The sequence below is a fragment of the Stegostoma tigrinum genome, chromosome 27 (genome assembly GCF_030684315.1).
Source record: "Stegostoma tigrinum isolate sSteTig4 chromosome 27, sSteTig4.hap1, whole genome shotgun sequence".
In the NCBI taxonomy this organism is placed as follows: domain Eukaryota; kingdom Metazoa; phylum Chordata; class Chondrichthyes; order Orectolobiformes; family Stegostomatidae; genus Stegostoma; species Stegostoma tigrinum.
The window spans coordinates 40299160-40312705 of NC_081380.1; the positions used below are offsets into that span (position 1 = coordinate 40299160).

The 13546-nt window shown below is 48.1% G+C and overlaps 1 protein-coding gene across 3 annotated transcripts in view; it reads right to left on the reverse strand.

Annotated features, from left to right (window-relative positions):
* The window catches only part of LOC125464492 (multidrug and toxin extrusion protein 1-like), a 36360-nt gene that overhangs the window by 3179 nt on the left and 19635 nt on the right, over window positions 1–13546 (reverse strand). For all 3 annotated transcript variants that reach the window (XM_048556858.2, XM_048556857.2, XM_048556856.2), the window contains 6 exons: window positions 11715–11782; window positions 11355–11463; window positions 10056–10131; window positions 7067–7139; window positions 2971–3103; window positions 1545–1639 (listed from right to left, as the gene is read on the reverse strand). In XM_048556858.2, the coding sequence (XP_048412815.2) occupies window positions 1545–1639; window positions 2971–3103; window positions 7067–7139; window positions 10056–10131; window positions 11355–11463; window positions 11715–11782 (554 nt within the window). The remainder of the gene's footprint in view (window positions 1–1544; window positions 1640–2970; window positions 3104–7066; window positions 7140–10055; window positions 10132–11354; window positions 11464–11714; window positions 11783–13546) is intronic.

Sequence of the window (13546 nt, forward strand, 5' to 3'; positions counted from 1 at the left end):
AGGGACCCCCGCAATCCTGGAGCGTAGGGACCCCCGCAATCCTGGAGCGTAGGGACCCCCGCAATCCCGGAGCCTAGGGACCCCCGCACTGCCGCACTCCCGGAGCGTAGGGACCCCCGCACTCCCGGAGCGTAGGGACCCCCGCAATCACGGAGCGTAGGGACCCCCGCAATCCTGGAGCGTAGGGACCCCCGCACTGCCGCACTCCCGGAGCGTAGGGACCCCCGCACTCCCGGAGCGTAGGGACCCCCCCCCCGCACTCCCGGAGCGTAGGGACCCCCCCCCCCCGCACTCCCGGAGCGTAGGGACCCCCCCCCCGCACTCCCGGAGCATAGGGACCCCCCCGCACTCCCGGAGCGTAGGGACCCCCCCGCACTCCCGGAGCGTAGGGACCCCCCCCCCCGCACTCCCGGAGCGTAGGGACCCCCCCGCACTCCCGGAGCGTAGGGACCCCCCCCCCCGCACTCCCGGAGCGTAGGGACCCCCCCCCCCGCACTCCCGGAGCGTAGGGACCCCCCCCCCCCCGCACTCCCGGAGCGTAGGGACCCCCCCGCACTCCTGGAGCGTAGGGACCCCCCCCCCCCGCACTCCCGGAGCGTAGGGACCCCCCCCCCGCACTCCCGGAGCGTAGGGACCCCCCCCGCACTCCCGGAGCGTAGGGACCCCCCCCCCGCACTCCCGGAGCGTAGGGACCCCCCCCCCCGTACTCCCGGAGCGTAGGGACCCCCCCCCCCCGCACTCCCGGAGCGTAGGGACCCCCCCCCCCCGCACTCCCGGAGCGTAGGGACCCCCCCCCCGCACTCCCGGAGCGTAGGGACCCCCCCCCCCCGCACTCCCGGAGCGTAGGGACCCCCCCCCCCGCACTCCCGGAGCGTAGGGACCCCCCCCCCGCACTCCCGGAGCGTAGGGACCCCCCCCCCGCTGCTGTATTACTGTGCAGCTGTGGGCAGTGATGTGATTGAGCGAATGCTGACTGTGCACCTCCCATTGCAGTGTCAGTAAATAAAACCGGATTTTATTGCAAACACTTCGGTTCTCCTTGTTCCTCCCTTCAGAAGCTTCTCCGAATCTCTCTCCTTCCTTAGGCTGTTCCGGCCATTCATTCGCAAATGTCCTTTTAGGTCAGTTGAAGAAACACTGAGACAGGTACATGGATGAGATAGGTGTGGAGGGATAGGGTCCAAATGCATGCAAATGGGGTTACTATAATTGTGAAAACCAGGCGGCGTGGCCAAGTTGGACAGAACAGGCCGTTCCTGTCAGCCTCTATGACTCAGTGTCAAAGTTTGCTTAATGACCACTCCTTTGAAGCGCCTTGGGATGCTTTAGCTGTATTAAAAACAGCTATACAAATGCAAATGTTTGGTCATATGCGTGGGCCATGTGGTCAACCCACCATTGTCACTCTCAGAGAGGACAAGGCACAAGTGGGATCCAAGAGAGGACTTTTCCTTCTGACTTGCTTCACACACCTCAGCTCGATCTGAGCACATGTCTCATCAAACTGGCCGCTCACAACTGAATGGGCAAAATAAGTCACTTGCCTCTTCTGCAGCTGTGGTCCAGTTCATCCTAAAGATCAATGTCAAGAGGACGGAAGACAGCAGGAAGGAACCAACAGCCAATCCAGTCCAAAGTCCTGAAAGAAGTAAAAAGAACCATGCTTTCTGAGGTACAGTATTGGGTTGGTAAATGTGGCCTAGTATATAGAATAGGAGGATCCCAAAGAGATGGTACCAAGGCAGACAGCGCCTCTAATATCAAGAGGTTGACTCATCTCGGCCTGTACCCATTGCAGTGTAGACGAATGAGAGATGTTCTTATTGAGGCATTTGAGATTCTTATGGGATTTGAAAGAGTAGATGTGAAGAGGTTGTTTGCCCTTATGCGAGAGTCTAGGACCAGACGGCACCATCTCAGAGTAACAAGGTCAGAGATTTTTCTCTGTGCGTGAGTCCTGAATCTGTGGAACTCCCTACTGTTAAGGATTGATGAGGCTGGATTGTTAAATACGTTCAAGGCTGTGATTGAGAGATTTTTCGATCAGCAAGTGAATCAAAATTTATGGGGAAAAAGGACAGGAAAGTGAAGTTGAGGATAATCAGATCAGCCATGATCTCATTGAATGGTGGAGCAGATTGGGCTGAAGGGCCCACTTCTGCTGCTGCATATTATGGTCTTGTAGTTGTCACATTACTGGGCTAGTAAATTTACAGCGTGGACTAATGCTCCTGCAATTTTCATTCAAATCCCATTACAGCACCTGAATTAGTTTAAATTCAATTAATAAGATTTGGAATAAAATGCTAGTCTCTTGCCTATCATTTATAAAACTAATGGATTCTTGTCAAGACACATCATGTTCACTGTTGTCCTTAGGAGGAGGAAATCTGCCATCCTTATCAGATCTGGCCTACCACTGACTTCAGACCCTTAGCAACATGGGAGACCCTTGACCTTGCTACCTATGGCCCACCAGGCCTCTGTGTTGTACCAAACAGCAAATGTAGTGTCAAATACTCAGGTGTTCCTTTTGCTGGAATTTCCACCAGGGCCTGGATAGAAGGGTCGTGTGGTGCAGTGGTAGCATCTCTACCTCTGGACCAGGAGGCCTGGGTTCAGGTCCCATCTGCTCCAGGGGTGTCATAGCACCTCTGAACAAGTTGGCTAAGAAATCCCTGAAAAAGTTTCAGAACGACAGAGGGACAGCATAGTAATGGGAGAAATGCTTGAAAGCTCAGAGATCAGGAGTTACCGCCGATTCTCAATGAAGGCGCCATGGTGTAAGCCATACTTTCTATAGAAGGCCATGTTTAAGAATTAGCGGAGAATGCATGACTCTCTTTGGTATGTTACAAGCAAATGACTGAGTCGTCCTCACTATGTGTAGTCACCCTGGTAAGCCTATCAGCCCCTAATTTATTGGGGTGACCCTTGGAGGGAAAATTGAACCTGGTAGCCAAGACTTACCCAGAATTCCAAGCTTTGCGGTAAACATCAATGAGATTCCAACAGGGATCCCAACAATGTAGAACACAATGAGATTGGCAACTGCTCCAATCTTCTGCTTCCCAGCTCCTCTGACAATCCCACTGGCTACTCCCTGTGGAGGAATGTAAGATTAGTGTATATTTTGGGGGTGAAATATTGCAACGCCAGCAAAGAAAAGCCAACTCTCCAGAGTTCAATGGAATAAATATTATTTGTAAGAATATTAGATGTAGGAGCAGGAGAAGGCAGGGGAATGGGGTTGAGAAACATATCAGCTATGACCAAATGGCAGAGTAGACTTCATGGGCTGAATGGCCTAATTCTGTTCCTTTATCTTATGGTCTGATGAGTCAAAAGTTCATGTCCTGTTGTAACTGGGTTGTGAACAGGTTCTGTTCTGAAGTCCATTTGCAAATTAGTTTTTACATATTTCAGGACATAATGCAGGAAAATGTAAAGGAGTTGTTTTTAAGTACAGGATAATACATTCATATACTGTATCTTTAAAATGACATACCAAATGGGATCACATTTGTAATTACAAGTCTCTGTATGTCAGATATCTGCAAACCCTCTTAAGGCCCATTTGGCCTGCTCCACCACACAACACAATTGTGGGTGGACTTCCTCATCAATTCTACAATGTATGATGTATATACACTCAGTATTCTAAACTCCAGAGGACTCAGGTGTACTCTACTCAAAGTAGAGAGTGGGTGGTAATTCTGTGGAGCTGATTGCAGTAGAAGGCTGTGGGGGCCAAGTCATTGAGTGTGTTTAAGACAGAGATCGATAGGTTCTGGACTAGGAAGGGAATCAAGGGAGAAGGCAGGAGAATGGGGCTGAGAAACATGTCAGCTATGACCAAATGGCAGAGCAGACTTCATGGGCTGAATGGCCTAATTCTGCTCCTTTATCTTATGGTCTGATGAGTCAAAACCTGTTGTATCTGTCCCAATGACCGAGAATGATGAACATGAGGATTAGAGTGCCTATAACAGAGAGTGGTGGGCGTGTGGAATGTGCTGCCGGCAGTGGTAGTGGAGTCAGATACTTTAGAAACATTTAAGCACCTCTTGGATAGGCACATGGAGGATAGTAAAATGCAGGGTATGCAGGGTAGATTGATCTTGGTAGGATAATAGGTCGGCCAACATCTGGGGCCAAAGGGCCTGTACTGCTCTATGTTCTATGTTCATGTTTCTGTGTAACTCAACACTACTCAGTCCATGAACCACTACATTATCTGCTCAAAGCTACGTGGGTTGAGGTCATCTAAAGGCAATGCCAGGCTTGCTGAGTTGCTCACCACAATTGTAAAGGTCTGCCATCACACTTTAGCCTAGGGTCAGGCTTCACTGATTGAAGTCAGACAATTCAAGCTCCACCCCAAAAAGGAGCATGTATGTAGGCTGACACTCCAGTGTACCGCTTAGGCTGTGCTACAGTGTCAGGGTGCACTATTGTTTTGAAACGTACTCAGCATTTAACTGCCCTTTCTGCAACAGCCACGAGAGATCCCATTGTACTATTTAAAAGGTATAGCAGGAAGTTCTCCTGGAGTCTGGAACAACATTGATTTCCTCAGCTAGATCCAATAAAGAAAAATGCAAATTAGTCAGTTATGAAGCTGGTGTATGTCACATCTTCTAATATGCTCATTTGGCTCCTAAACAAAGCTGCCTGTGCCTATAAAATATGCAAATTGTTATTCACTGTAAGATATGGATATTGCTTGCTGGGCCTGCATTTATTGCCCATCCCTAGTTGCCCCTTGAGAAGGGCAAGGGGAGCTCCCTTCTTGAACCACTATAGTCCACATGCTGTAAGTTGACCTACAATGCCCTGTGACAGTGAAAGAACAGCAATACATTTCCAAGTCAGGACAGCGGTCATCTATGAGAGGAACATACAGGGGGCGGTGTTCCCATGGATCTGCTGGCCCTCTTCTTCTAGATGGAAGTGGTCATAGGTTTGGAAGGTGCTGGCTAAGGAACCTCGATGGAGAAAACATTTTGGCACATCCCGAGAACAGAAAGGCAATGAGTCAAAGCTTTTTTTTAGAACATAAAACATAGAAAAGTACAGCACAGTACAAGCCGTTCGGCCCGCAATGTTGTGCTGTGGATTAATCCTAATCCAAAAATAAAATAACCTAACCTACATTCCCTTCAATTCACAGCTGTCCATGTGCATGTCCAGCAGTCGCTTCAATGTCACTAATGACTCTGCTTCCATGACTACCACTGGTAAACTATTCCATGCGCTCACAACTCTCTGGGTGAAGAACCTCCCTCTGACATCTCCTCTATACCTTCCTCCTAACACCTTAAAACTATGACCCCTTGTGGCAGTCAATCCTGCCCCGGGGAAAAGTCTCTGGCTGTCGACTCTATCCATTCCTCTCATTACCTTGTCCACCTCGATCAGGTCACAAACCGTTTTTACCCCATTTCCCACCCCACCCCCCTCAGTTTGGACTTTGAACGGTGAGTCATTAAATATATCCAAGAGACAGATAAATGGGTAGTTTTGGACACCAGGGCAAAATTTCGTCATCTCTGGGGTTGGTGGATTAGAAGGTAATGAGAGAGCCAGGAAAATAGTGGGAATTTCCATTGGGACAGCTCTCCGAATCCTTCCAACTAGCCTGTCAGATGTTTCACTAATCATAAACACCTCAACCAGATCATCTCTTAATCTTCTAATACAAGCCTAGGCTATATAAAGGTATCCTTATTATTTAAAAACAAAAACAAAGTTGCTGGAAAAGCTCAGCAGGTCTGGCAGCATCTGTGCCAGAGAAAACAGAGTTAACGTTTCAGGTCCGTTGACCCTTCCTCAGAACCAGGCCCGTTCACTGCACCCAAAATGTTAAGCTGTTTTCTCCTCCACAGATGCTGTCAGACCTGCAGAGCTTTTCCAGCAACTTTGTTTTTGTTCCTGATTTACAGCATCCGCAGTGTTTTTGGCTTATAATTTAAGCCGTTTAACCTCTGAAGTGACTTGTTCTCTCTCTCCTATTATCTCTGGTAACCATGCATGCTCCCCAGTGACGGAGTCTGTCTATACCCTTTTAGCAGTGAACATGACTGTAGGGGATAGCTCTCCTTATTCCTCCTTCGAGGAGATGTCCAGGGCAATGGGGCTGTGCTCCATGTCAATAAACAGGGTGATCGAACCATGTCATGTGTCACTGTGCAGATCCTACACATTCCAGTATGTCAGAATTTCCTCCCTCGGCATCTCCAGTCATTATATATCACACTGCATCTCTGAGGAACCTTCTCTTCAATCTTTTGCCCCTACCCCCTCATCTCTTTTTCTCCACACCCTGTAAAGCACCTGAGGTACGCTAGCTAATGTAAATTGTTGTTGTGACATGTCACCCCTCAACCTGCTACGCCCCAATGAAAAAAGCCCCTGCCTATCTTTATAACACAAACCCTCCAAACCCAGCTACATCCTGGCAAATCTTTTCTAAATCCTCTCCAGTGTAATAATATCCTTCCTTTAGCAAGATGTCTAGGACTATACCCAGTACTCCCAAGGAGACACCACCAATGTCCTGTATAACCTCAACATGACATCTAAATGCCTTACTCTATTTGTAAACCTAAGGATCGTATAAACCTTCTTAACAACTGTTTTAACTTCCCCAGATCATCTCTCATTCTTCTCAGCTCCAGCAAGTTGAGTCACAACCCGTTCAGCCTTCACTCAAGACAATCCCTCCATACCAGGGATCATCCTAAGTGAACCTCCACTGACGTACCTCCAATGAAATGATGTCTTATCTTAAAGGCAAGGGGAGCAAAACTGCTCACTGTATTCCAGATGTGGTCTCACCAATACAGTTGCAGCATTACACCTCCCTACTCCTGAACTCTATAACATTAACCATGAAGAGCAATATTGAGAATTGGAGTCATCAATATTAAGGCAAGCCAGTTGGGAGTGAAAATTAGAGATTTGGTGCCAAAGACTTGTCTCCAATTCCATCTGGTGATGCCCCATGCCAGGGTCTGTAGAGAATTTGACTTTGAAGCAGAGCTGGCATGTTCCAGTTACTCACCGAGCCAATGGCATCAGATAGGTGGACAGGAGCCACAATTGGTATTGTCCTGGAAACCAGGTCAACAATTTGCCTGTTACAAGAGAGAAATGTTTTTAGATTATACATTTCAAAATGAATACTCTGCAATTCAGGCAGTCTGTTTAGTTTTCAAGGTCCACTTCCCTAGTCATCCAATAATCTGTTACTGCAGTTGTCAACTCTCAGAGGAGGGCTCAGAGGTAATTAATACCATTTCACAAACAAGTAACAGGACAGAGAATAAAGAAACAGTCAGGAATCCCACTTCAGGCATAGCAGGCAATGGCAAAACTGTACAAGCATATTAAATAAATCGGAAGAGAGAAATGAGGAATAGGGTGGCACGGTGGCTCAGTGGTTAGCACTGCAGCCTCACACGCCAGGGACCTAGATTCGATTCCAACTTCGAGCGACTGTCTGTGCGGAGTTTGCACATTCTCCCCGTGTCTGCGTGGGTTTCCTCCGGGTGCTCCGGTTTCCTCCCACAGTCCAAAGATGTGCAGATTAGGCAGACTGGCCATGCTAAATTGCCTGTGGTATTCAGGGACGTGTAGATAAGTGGGGGGTGGGGGGGGGGGGGGAATGGGTCTGAGTGGGATACTCTGAGGGTCTGCATGCACTTGTTGGGCTGAAGGGCCTATTTCCACACCATACAGGATACTAAGAGTTATTCTCTAAGAGGTGAATAAAGCATCTGTGCTGAGGGACAGGTTATGGCCCAAACAAAGTTTTGTATACAAATGCACAGAACACAAGGAATAAATTAAATGAGCTGCAGACACAAATTCAAATTGGAGATGGTGATATAGTAGCCATTACTGAGACACGGATGGTTGGAACTGGGAACAATGCATACCAGGTTATAAGGTTTGCAGGACAGACAGGGAAAATGGCAAAGGAGAAAGCATTGTGTGGAGACCACACGGGTGGAGCTCAGGAATAGTAAAGGATCTAAAGCTGTAACAGGTGTTACATACAGACTGCCCTGCAGCAGCTGTGAAGTGCTAGATTGTATAAGTGTAGAAATTAGGCAAGTTTGCGACAAGGACAGAATTGTATTAATGGGAGATTGTAACTTGAACATGGATTGGAAGAGGGCAGACAAGCTCTGGTCAGAAAGGCAGTAAATGTCTGAAGGGGTCTGGCAAAGTTTCCCATAGCAATATGTCCTGGATGCAAAAAGGAACAAGCAATATTGAATTTAGTAACAAGTATTGTGCCAGATTTAGTTAGTAACTAATTGTGCACGAACATTTGTCATTACATGATTGAGTTCAATGCAGCATTTGGAAGCAAAAAGCACGAATCAGCTACAGGAATTGTAGATTTGTGTACGGCTGATTTTAATGAAAAGAAACACAGCCCTAGACAACTAACGAGATAAGGGACAGCATAAAACTAAAAGAAAGGTCTTCTAAAAATTCAAAAAACAGCACAGATCTTGACAAATAAGGAGGGCCAACAAAGGGCCACAAAGCAGCTTTTAGAAGCTACTAAAAAAGACTATGAAAGGAAACTTGCAAGGAACATCAAAATCAATGAGCAGAAACGTGCATAGTTTGATAAAAGGGAAAGTGGCTGGTCAGGAGCAATGTTGGTTGGCCCACTGAGAAGTGGGGGTGTTGTCACTGACGATGGGGAAATGGGGCTCATGTTGGCAGACTTTGCCTCAGTATTTACAGTGAAAAGGGAGGTTAGCTTGCTGGAAGCCCCGAGCAAATTAACAGTGGATCAGGAACATGGACTGAATAAAACACCGCTAATAAATTAATTACGTGACAAATCCCCAGGACCTGGCAGTTTCCACTGAGAGTGTTAAAGGAAGTAGGGAGCACACTGTAGATACCCAAACTATCATCTTTCAGAGCTCTCAGAATGCAGGAGTCATCCTTCTGGATTGGATAATCGCACATGTTACTCTGCTTTTTAAGAAGGGCGAAAGAGAAAAACCGGGGAATTAGAGACCAGTTAGCCTCAAATCTATGGTGGGAAAATTGTTGGGAGTCTATAATCAAGAATGGGGTAACCGAACACCTTGAAATTTTTCAGTTAATCAAAGAGAGATAGGTGTGGCCTGACAAACCTCATTGAATGTTTTAAAAAGGTGATGAAGGTATTGGCGAGGGGAATATCTATGGATGTCATTAACATGAACTTCCAGAAGGCAGCTGATATAAAGTCTCACAAGATTACTAAGTAAGATAGAAACCCATGGAATTGAGAAGTTGGATGAGTGGCAGGCAGCAGAGAATAGGGTTAATGGATGGGTGCTCATATTGGCAGGATACAACCAGTATGTTAGGGCCTCAGTTACTCACATTGTTTATTAACGTCCTGGATAATTGCATAGAACGTTATATTTGCTACTGACACAAAGTTAGACAGCATTTTAGCCAATGTAGATGAAAGCATAAAATTACAAAGGGATCTTGATACGCAAGATAAATGGTCAAGACTATGGCAAATGGAGGTCAATGCAAGTAAGTGTGAGGTTATCCATCTTGGACTGATAAAGGGCAAATCAGATACTTTCTAGATGGTATGAAATTAAATGCAATGGACGTCCAAAGAGATTTGAGAGTTCAGGTGCACAGATCCTTAAAACGCCATGAACAGGTGCAGAAAATAACCAAAAGCTAGTGGAATATATAGCCTTTATATCTAAAGGACTGGAGCAGAAGGACGCAGACGTTATGCTGCAGCTATGCAAAACCCTGGTTAGACCCCATTTGGAGTACTGTGAGCAGATCTGGGAACCACAATCAAGGAAATATAGAGTGGCCTTAGAGAGTGGCTTGATGGTCAAGGGGTCGATACTACAAGGAGTCAGCGAGTAACACCCTTCGGTGTGGGTCACAGTGCTGACCCAAACAACAGCCCTGATGACAGTCTCTGCAATGCTACCACTGGCAAAGTGCCACTACAGCACCTCACAGCAAGGTCAGGCATAAGGAAGGCGTGTACTAACCAGTCACTGGTGAAAACTTTGGCTATGAGGTCCTTAAGCCCCAGAAGTAAGGTCATAAGGAACAAGGCCACGCAGCCTGTGAAAAGAGAGTACTTTTAGCAACGCCAGGGTTAGAGACCCACCAACAGAGAGTATGTGAGCTGCGAGTGGAACTATAGTACTCCATCCTCCACCACTGACAATTAGAGAGGCGCTTTGACTCAGCATAGGATGGAGTCCAAACAGTGGGCCATCGATGGGGTTCTAGCACTTGGTTGTCTGCCCCCCCCCTTTCTATGGTTACTTCTGCACTCAAATGTCCACACAGCAGGAACACGCAGAGTCCAGCAGCATAGCTGGGGTTCGGGTGCATCATGATCGATGAGAATCGTCTTCTGGATTAATTTTTTCTGGTTTCCTTTGTTCTTTCGAAATTCTCATTTTTGTAGAAAGCTGGGGTGGGGTGTGCAGTTAAGATGCCTGGAAATGGACATCCAATGGTATGCTGGGGCTGAGCATTCCAGGGCAAGTCTGGAGGCCCTCCTGGTCAGCCTGGGTGCGGAATCAGTCACAGGATACCCTGTACAGGAGCTTAGCCACATCCCCCTCCACCGCTCACCACCCTCTCCCACCAAGACAGCCACCAAGCAATGGTGTCAGATCCGTTTTCCGATGGAGGTTCTTCAAGTAGTCAAAGAGAGGCTGCCTCCATTTTGAAGCCACACCTCTCTCCCTCTTACTAGGCCTCCTAGATGCTCACTTTGAACTATAATTCACCTCATTGACTCCCCAGCCACTGTTAATTGGACAGGAAGACATATCAATTATCAGAGAGTGTGCATTGGGCTATTTGGTACAGTAGCAGTGTCCATTCCTTTGGGCCAGAAGGTCCAAGTCCTAACGGGTTGAAGGACAAAAGTAGGGTGGCCCAGAAAAGTCACCAAGAGTAGGAACTGCAGATGCTGGAGGATCTGAGATACCAAGGTGTACAGCTGGATGAACACAGCAGGCCAAGCAGCATCATAGGAGCAGGAAGGCTGATGTTTCGGGCGTAGACCCTTCAGTTTTCCTGCCCCAAGATGCCGCTTGGCCTGCTGTGTTCATCCAGCTCTACACCTGGTTATCTGAAGTCACGGACAGTGACTCCTTTCCCACAGGGATGAGTTCAAACCTGTTTACCCAACCTCAATGGGAAAGTCCAGTTCCTAGTGACAAAGAGAAAGACAGACAGACACACACACACACACACACACACACACACACAGAGAAATGTACTGTGTGAGAGAAAGATCTGACACACCAGCTTACGCACTGTCTCACCAGCACAAACGATAGCAGTCATTGCTGAGATCTTAGCTTGTTGCGGATCCCCTCCTCCGAGAGCCATGCCCACACGGACACCAGCTGCCATTCCAATCCCAACATGCGTCTGCAAATGGAAAAAAATGTCAACAGCTTAAAAGCAAAGTGGCTGTGGGTGATACTCCTCCACATTGGGATAGTGTTGGACTCAGAGAGAAGGTGGCAGCGTTCCTAAGCATTTGCTGTCCTTGGCCATCTTGCTAGGAGATGGCATGTGATAAGTGTACATTGGGATGTGGGTGGAGGGGAGGTGTAGGAGTGCTGTGGGCTACATTGGGTTAATGTGTGGTTTTAAGATTGCAGTGAGTCTGTACTTACCATGTATAATACCGTCAACACCTGGAAAATGATCGACTGAGCACCAAGTTCCACTTGACTTATGAGGCCTGGGGAGACAAACAGGACAGGCACATTTGCCGTAATAAATTTCAACAAGGTACCGCACAAAAGGCTGCTGTATAAGATAAAGGTGCACGGCGTTATTGGTAATGTATTAGCATGGACAGGGAATTACTTAACTCACAGAAAGCTCGGAGTGGGGATAAAAGGGTGTTTTTCTGGTTGGCAATCAACGGCTAGTGGTGTGCCTCAGGGATCAGTGTTGGTAACACAATTGTTTACAATTTACAGAGCTGATTTAGAGTTGGCCACCAGGTGTACATGTGTCAAAGTTTGCAGATGACATGAAGATGAGTGGTACAAAAAAGTCCACAAAGGACACCAAATGTCTGCAGAGGGATATAGTTACGTTAAATGAGTGGACATGGGTTATCTCAGATTCTCCAGCATCTGAAGTTCCTACTACCTCTGAAACAATTTTAACCCCACTGCGAAGCCTCTTCTAAGGATGCCTAACCTGAAGAAGTTACCTTCCTCCCTCCAAACGAACATTGTGCATCTCTCTCCCACTGCAACTCTCTTGTGCTCTCTTCGGCCCTGAAACTGCTCGACCATGTCCTGAAGCAAACCAGGTACTACAGCCACATCACCTTCCTTAGTACCTGCCTACGGAACCAGATCATCCCCAAAGGACTACAAGTCCACGTTCAGGCCTTCCCAATTTGACTCCAACCGTGAGAATGTCTACAGAGCACTGAGATCCTTTAGAAGCGTTTCTCCCTGCGACTCCTGAAACACACACTCGCAGCAATGCGCCAGCATCTCCACACACTGCAATCCAGCCTGCCCCAGCTCAGAGCCTCCCTCTCCCAGACCAGCAAAGAACCTCTCCTGTTTTTTATTCTTTGTAGGATCCACAACCTGAACTCACAGTCCTACTCAGCTTTATTGGACACTAAAAACCGTAAGTAAACTTACTGGTGCCTACCACTCACACCAGGATGTTGTAACCCTCCTTCTGCTGACCCTCCTCCTAGACACCACCCCAAGGCCTCCTCCCCTCCCTCAACCTCTTCATCTCCAACTGCCATCAAGACATCAATCACCTCAACCTCTCGACCCCTCTCACCCACTCCAACCTCTCCCCCGCAGACCGTGCAGCCCTCCACTTCAATCCCAACCTCACCATCAAACCCTCGGACAAGGGAGGCGCAGTTGTAGTATGGCGCACTGACCTTTACATTGCCGAGGCCAGACGCCAACTCTCCAACGCCACCTCCTACCGCCCCCTGGACTATGACCCCCCACCAACCACCAAACCATCATCTCCCAAACCCAACCTCATCGTCTCAGGTGACCTCCCACCCACAGCCTTCAACCTCATCATTCCCCAACGCTGCACCGCCTGCTTCTATCTCCTTGCCAAAATCCACAAGCCCATCTGCCCTGGTCAACTCATTGTCTCCCCCTGCTCCTGCCCCACCGAACTCATCTCCACCTATCTCAACTCTATTTTCTCTCCTTGGTCCAGGAACTCTCTACCTATGTCTGTGACACCACCTACACCCTCCACCTCCTCCAGAACTTCCAATTCCCCAGCCCCCAACACCTCATTTTCACCATGGACGTCCAGTCCCTATACACCTGTATTCCACATGCAGATGGCCTTAAGGCCCTCCGCTCCTTCCTGTCCCGCAGACCTGACCAGTCCCCCTCCACTGACACCCTAATCCGCCTAGCCGAACTCGTCCTCACCCTCAACAATTTCCCTTTCGATTCCTCCCACTTTCTACAGACAAAGGGGGTGGCCA